At 45.7% G+C, this 7077-nt stretch overlaps 1 protein-coding gene across 2 annotated transcripts; it reads right to left on the bottom strand.

Annotated features, from left to right (window-relative positions):
* Positions 1-536: 536 nt before the first annotated feature.
* Positions 537-4820, bottom strand: LOC135572175 (cytochrome c). 2 transcript variants are annotated; one of them, XM_065019452.1, is made up of 3 exons: positions 4691-4820; positions 1351-1524; positions 537-1248 (listed from the first exon to the last, which is right to left on the bottom strand). In XM_065019452.1, exons 2-3 carry the CDS (start codon positions 1517-1519, stop codon positions 1103-1105), a joined length of 315 nt encoding a protein of 104 aa, XP_064875524.1. In that variant the 5' UTR covers positions 1520-1524; positions 4691-4820; the 3' UTR covers positions 537-1102. The 2 variants fall into 2 exon arrangements, with proteins under 2 accessions (XP_064875524.1, XP_064875520.1); XM_065019448.1 differs by having other exon boundaries at positions 4665-4819.
* Positions 4821-7077: the final 2257 nt, after the last annotated feature.

Below are 7077 nucleotides of genomic sequence, written 5' to 3'. Positions count from 1 at the left end.
CAGCATTACTCTCTCACATACTCTAAATGGCATGACAAGGTCATTCAAGTGACCTTCTGAAACACTTCCATTTTGATGTATGAACTTAACATTCACAGGGGCCTTACGATTCAAACTGAATAATTCCGCTGCGTACCTCAGACTGCCATCGTTGAAGTAGTTTTGTGGTGACGTCAAGTCATAAGCGATTGGATCATATCTAACCAGATTATCAAAGCAAATGACGAAAGTTCAAAACTCTGCATTAACCGCGTGTTCTGGCTGACCCAACCTGTGTTCTGGGACCAATCAGATTAGAACGCAAACACACTAACTAATGTCCGTGAACATGGCGTTTGGCCCGAAGGAAAGAGTTTGGGTAACCAGGAAAGCTTTAGGTTGCCAGCTCTTGCCTTCAGTCATAATAAAACATACATCTAGTACTCAAGACATAATATATTACGAGCCTTCAGGGTTTTTGCTCAATTCCTGCACATTGGTTAAAGAAGAAGTAGCCGTGTTGCCTTCCTGATCCTTGACCACAAAAACAATTGGGATACTTGTTTAGCATGTAATTTATTAAATTAACAAACCTACATAAAATACATGAAGTAGTAGCAACTGGAAGATATTGCCAGGGATCACTTTCAAGGTAACCCGTTGAAATGTACAAACTCTTCCAAATCTGATTGACCGTTTGCATTAGCCATGCAAGTATTAAAACCAGTAATGTAATTTAGACCATTTTTTGTTGTCGTTTCAAAGCATATAGTCACACAGCTTTGACTCAATACATTCTGGAACCCTCAGTCTATGGCTCAATAATTGATGTATATTAGCACCTGTTAAACCAGGGGATATAATATACGCCATCAAGATGGAGAAACAAAGACAAAGATACAGCGGTGATCAATATGGCAACTGATCATGCAAACGCCATTCAGAGTCCCAGCAGTTATGTCATGCAGGTTATTGAAAGCCACAACAATCACCAGACATAAGGCATAACTGATTAAGAATACAAGTCTAAGCTTCTTGAAAAGATCCCCCTTCTCTGAACAGTTGATATTTCTCGAAGACAAAAAATAATAATAATAATATTGAACAAAATGTAGACATTAGTCTAGGAAGTTGCAGACTTCAAATATGCTATGAGATCTGCACGCTCTCCCTTCTTCTTGATGCCAGCAAAGATCATCTTTGTTCCTGGAATGTATTTCTTGGGGTTCTCCAAGTAAGTCATGAGGGTATCAGTATCCCAGACAATGCCTGAAATCACATGTGAAGGGACAGGTCAGGATGAGAATGAAATGTGTCACATTGTCAGACTGCATTTATTTCCTGTAGAATGTGGACAATCTCAGGACGTACCTTTGGCTTTGTTGGCATCCGTGTAGGAAAAGCCTTCAGCCTGTCCGGTCTTGCGTCCAAACAGACCCCAGAGGTTCGGCCCGACCTTGTGCTTTCCTCCATTTTCAACAGTATGGCACTGGGCACACTTCTGGACAAAAGCCTTTTTCCCCTTTTCAATGTCACCCATGTTTCCTATTGGACAATAAGTCAGAAGAGGTCAGCTACAGTACCTATATATATATATATATATATATATATATATATTTTTTTTTTTAAATAGATCTGCATTAATGGTAATGCTGAGCGATTAACCAACATTGTTTAATACCCCCGAATAAACAACAGTTCATTAAATGGAATTCCATTTAGTTCAGGTTGTGTGAGCCCAGTATGCCTCATCTTAGAAGAACTAGTGAATATATTGTCAGACATCTCAGCAGCTGAATTCGCTTAAAATTGCATGACTAAAAGACAACAGTACAGGAGTACAGAGCAGGATTCATTAAACCGGTAACATTTGAGAAATGTACAGGACCTATATGCATTGGGTGTGTAACCGAATAAGGCGTCCCCCCCATGGTGCTCAGAATGACAGAAATCCCATTTAGAGATGGTGGTAATTCGTATTAACAGAACATGCAAGCCAAGGATGCAACAATATGCAGTCATTCATACCAAATTCTGATGCGCACTTCAGATGTGTTAGAATACCTGTCCACTTTTCCTCAACCAACACCATGGTAAAAATGTTAACCTGCTCTTTTCTAAAACAGACGCCGGGACAGTTGTGGGATAATGAATCACAAATTCATAACAAGTAGGACTATGAAACAAAAATAATAAAGGCAAATGATATAGCACCCAAACCTAGTTGTTAATATGACTAGGACTATGCCTTTGACCAATGGACAAGGAAAGAAAGTTGATTAAAACAATTGCCTCCACGGATCCGATTTTGGCTAGGCTACTTTGAAGCAAAGACATGCCTCATATGTAGTAAAATTTTCAGCTTTCAAACAATTACATGTATATTTAAAAAAAAATAATAATAATAATAAGGGCTGGGCAATATGGCTGAATTATCTTAATGTATTTTTACATTTTTAATAATGTTCAAAACTCTCATTTCAATGAGTCTCTCCATTCTGATTGTTCAATTCAATGTCTCGTGGTCAAGGAACAAACAATGTGCTCCTTGAGTGACAGAGTGTGGGGTTTGGTCTAGGGACAAACTACACTGCTCAAAAAAAATAAAAGGGAACACTAAAAGAACTCATCCTAGATCTGAATTAATGAAATATTCTTATTAAATACTTTTCTTTACATAGTTGAATGTGCTGAAAACAAAAATCACACAAAAAGTATCAATGGAAATCAAATGAATCAACCCATGGAGGTCTGGATTTGAGTCACACTCAAAATTAAAGTGGAAAACCACACTACAGGCTGATCCAACTTTGACGTAATGTCCTTAAAACAAGTCTAAATGAGGCTCAGTAGTGTGTGTGGCCTCCACGTGCCTGTATGACCTCCCTACAACGCCTGGGCATGCTCCTGATGAGGGGGCGGATGGTTTCCTGAGGGATCTCCTCCCAGACCTGGACTAAAGCATCCGCCAACTCCTGGACAGTCTGGTACAACGTGGCGTTGGTGGATGGAGCGAGACATGATGTCCCAGATGTGCTCAATTGGATTCAGGTCTGAGGAACAGTCAGTCCATAGCATCAATGCCTTCCTCTTGCAGGAACTACTGACACACTCCAGCCACATGAGATCTAGCATTGTCTTGTATTAGGAGGAACCCAGGGCCAACTGCACAAGCATATGGTCTCACAAGGGGTCTGAGGATCTCATCTCGGTACCTAATGGCAGTCAGGCTACCTCTGGCGAGCACATGGAGGGCTGTGTGGCCACCCAAAGAAATGCCACCCCACACCATGACTGACCCACCGCCAAACCGGTCATGCTGGAGGATGTTGCAGGCAGCAGAACGTTCTCCACGGCATCTCCAGACTGTCACGTGCTCAGTGTGAACCTGCTTTCATTTGTGAAGAGCACAGGGCGCCAGTGGCGAATTTACAAACTTGGTGTTCTCTGGCAAATGCCAAACGTCCTGCACGGTGTTGGGCTGTAAACACAATTCTCAGTGTAGGACATTTTTACTTTCAATTGAAACATTTAAAAATTGGTCATGTGCAGTCGCTAGCGACACCAGTACAGTATGTAGCTGAAATAAATTCACTGGAAAGGAAGGCAGGTGTTAGGTCGTGGTCACCTTGGGGTTTATAATTCCTCATGAAACTTCGCTGACAATCTCCACATAAGAAAACTTGTTAGCTAGGATTGAGTCGAATGACTGAACGTACCGGCATTTTGGTTGTAAGAAACGTAAAACTAAGCTTGGGTAGTATAGCCATCAAACGACGGGCAAATTAGGCTGCATTTGAATGATAAACCAAGTCAACGTTACAGTTTTGTTAAAACGTCTTTCAAATAAGAGGGCATCAGTTTTAGCTAGCTAGCTCTCCGATGCCAAGGTTAGCTAGCTAGCTCTCCGATGCCAAGGTTAGCTAGCTAGCTCTCCGATGCCAAGGTTAGCTAGCTAGCTCTCCGATGCCAAGGTTAGCTAGCTAGCTCTCCGATGCCAAGGTTAGCTAGCTAGCTCTCCGATGCCAAGGTTAGCTAGCTAGCTCTCCGTTGCCAAGGTTAGCTAGCTAGCTCTCCGTTGCCAAGGTTAGCTAGCTAGCTCTCCGTTGCCAAGGTTAGCTAGCTAGCTCTCCGTTGCCAAGGTTAGCTAGATAGTTCTCCGTTGCCAAGGTTAGCTAGATAGTTCTCCGTTGCCAAGGTTAGCTAGATAGCTCTCCGTTGCCAAGGTTAGCTAGCTAGCTCGCCGTGGCCAAGGTTAGCTAGCTAGCTCGCCGTGGCCAAGGTTAGCTAGCTAGCTCGCCGTGGCCAAGGTTAGCTAGCTCGCCGTGGCCAAGGTTAGCTAGCTCGCCGTGGCCAAGGTTGGCTAACGCGTTAAAAAGGCAAGACCATAGTAATCACGACGTTACAAAACGGCTGATTTAAGCAGTCTAGCTAACGTTAGCTATTAACTCAAATCACTACAACGGTCTCCCGGTGTGCCATTTCTTCAGTCATGGCTTTTCAGTTATCGATTTGAGTTGAGATGTTTAGCGGGCTCGTAAAGTCACCACGTTTCAACGGCGGATACAGAATCAGGCAAAGGTTCCTTTAGATAAAAATAAATAAAAATAAAAACGAAAGCAATGTTCACAATTCGAGAAACTGACTACAAATTCAACTACTAAAACGTATTTAATCAATGTTACCTGTTTAAATAAACTATATTCCTTACAGTTGTTCCAACTTCTGAGCTTTTTTTGTGTGCTTTAGTTCCAATCCGATCCGCTTTCCCCCTTGCCGGTAGCCGACTCACTAGATCTAATAGTATTGCGACCAAGTTCCTTTTTCTTCCCTCCAGAATATTTTTTTTATGTCATCCAGACTGGCCAGTCACATGCTCCATCATCACTCTGACGAACACAGCTGCTTTGCATTCAAGCCCTAGATGGAGTTGAGAACAATGATATAGGCCTACTACACGAATGGTAATAGCATACACAACATTTCAGTGAAAATGCCGTTGTTGTTGTTTGTATTCACACTAACACCACAACAAATATGTCTGTATTCCTCTTAGACTACTTTTTTTTTTTTTTACCAATAATCATCATTGGAAAGATCAGACAACAGTTGGAATGTGTAAGATTGTTGTGGGGAATTTCATTGTCTTTTATTGTGAAGAGGGTTTGTTGCATCCCTATAACCATACATCGACCTAACACCAGGTAGTTCTTTTGAGAAGAAGATATAGCTACACATAGCTAACCAAAGTACATACTGTAGCGACCCGCACAGACAGCTGTGTGTTATGTGCTAGGCTAGGAGGTGGTTGTGTTGTACTGACCAGTACCCGGTGTTCGCGGGGTCCGACATGTCAATCAACCTGCTATCTGCCAATCACGGGAATGCCTGGAATGTTCTGATGCCGGGCATCCTGGTGGTTGGCGGAGTGGCGTGGAGGGGGGTTGGGCATTGGAAGTTAAGACCAGGTTCAGCCTTTGTTCTCTCTCTCTTACGTCTGGGCTTCACAAGAGAAGGTCACGATTGGCTTGTGGGTTATCTGTCATCTATTTGGCGTGTGCTACGGCCCAAACAGTAGCCTGTGTAAAGTTGGTTCAATAAACCGTCAATTCGCAAACTCAAGCCTCTGTCTGGACAATTGTTCATTTATGATCTAGTCAGGTCATTACATTGGTGTCAGAAGTAAAAACGTTGATACAAGTTAGCCAGCTAGCTAGCTGACTTATGTGGCTAGCTACCGTAGGTGAGAACGGGATTGAAAATGCTTCGAGGGAATCCGAAAGTGAAGGTGGAGGTAGGGGACGATTATGGCCAAGGAGGTGCGTGTGAATGGACGTCGGGGTTCTGTCTGAGGAGATCGTCAGGGCGTCGGAGCGCAGAGGCCGCTTGAGGGAGGACGTTAGAGTGATGGCCGCTGAAGCGGGCATGAGTGCTTCGTCGAGTGTATTTCGCGGGATTCTGGTGGGCGGACCGAAGTGGCGACGTCGACGCGGGGTGACGAGGAATCTGGGGCTCAGGATGTAAACAAACATGGCGGCGCCCAGTTCCCGGCTGCGTCCGTATCTGTTAAGACCCCGAAGTATTCCGGTAAGGCGGATTGGGAAGCTTTTCATGCTCAGTTTGAACTGTTAGCTCATTTTAGGGGTGGTCGGATGAAGAAAGGGCACTGCAGTTGGCTTTATGCCTCACGGATGAAGCTCTGTCCTGTTTGATATTGATTAGCCCCGAGGACAGGCATGATTATGGTGCTCTAGTGGGAGCACTGAGGAGGCGCTATGGACAGTGTGTACAGCCCGGGCTACTGCGCTCCGAACTGAGGAATAGACGCAGGCAGCCTGGAGAGCCTCTACGGGTGCTAGCTAATGACATTGAGAGCCTCTCTCGGCGGGCATATGCTCACATGCCCCCTCCGTGCAGAGCGAGCTAGCACGGGACCAGTTCATACAGGCGCTCTCCCCTACGGAGCTGCGCATACAGACCCAGCTGGCTCATCCTGAGTCATTGCAGACAGCCTTGGAGATGGCTTTGGAGAGGAGCTGGTGTAGGCTGGGGCTTCAGCTGGGGCTTTGGTGGGGGTGCAGGGAGACACACCCTCTGTGCGAGCTGGGGGCAGAGCAGCCCGGAGCCGGAAAAGCCTGCTTGGGTGGCCGAAATGACAGAACTCATTCGGGCTGTGTCGCTACAGGCGGCACGAAACACAAGCCCTGGTCCCAGGGTCTGCTGGGGTTGTGGCCAGCCAGGCCATCTGCGCCGAGATTGCCCCATGTCCCCAGAGCTCAGGGAAACGGCTCGGGGTCCGCATAGACCGGGTAGTGCGGACCCCTGGCTTTCTATCCCAACCACCATCATCTTCAGGAGGAGCCCACCGGCACAGACGGGGAAGCAAGGCTCCACTTCCCCAGAAGCAGACGAGGGCAAGCGGATGGAGCCTGTTGTTGTGGTGGGCCGGACCTGTGTTGGGGACTTTGTCATGTCCCTGTCACTGTGGAGGGGGTGCCCTGCTCCGCCCTGGTGGACACTGGGTCCACAGTAACCCTGGTGAGGCCAGATATTGTGCCAGGTTGGACTCAGTGTGAGCCTACAACTGTGCAGCTCCGC

This window comes from Oncorhynchus nerka, linkage group LG1 (genome assembly GCF_034236695.1).
Source record: "Oncorhynchus nerka isolate Pitt River linkage group LG1, Oner_Uvic_2.0, whole genome shotgun sequence".
Lineage (NCBI taxonomy): Eukaryota > Metazoa > Chordata > Actinopteri > Salmoniformes > Salmonidae > Oncorhynchus > Oncorhynchus nerka.
This window is presented reverse-complemented; position numbering and strand designations above follow the sequence as displayed.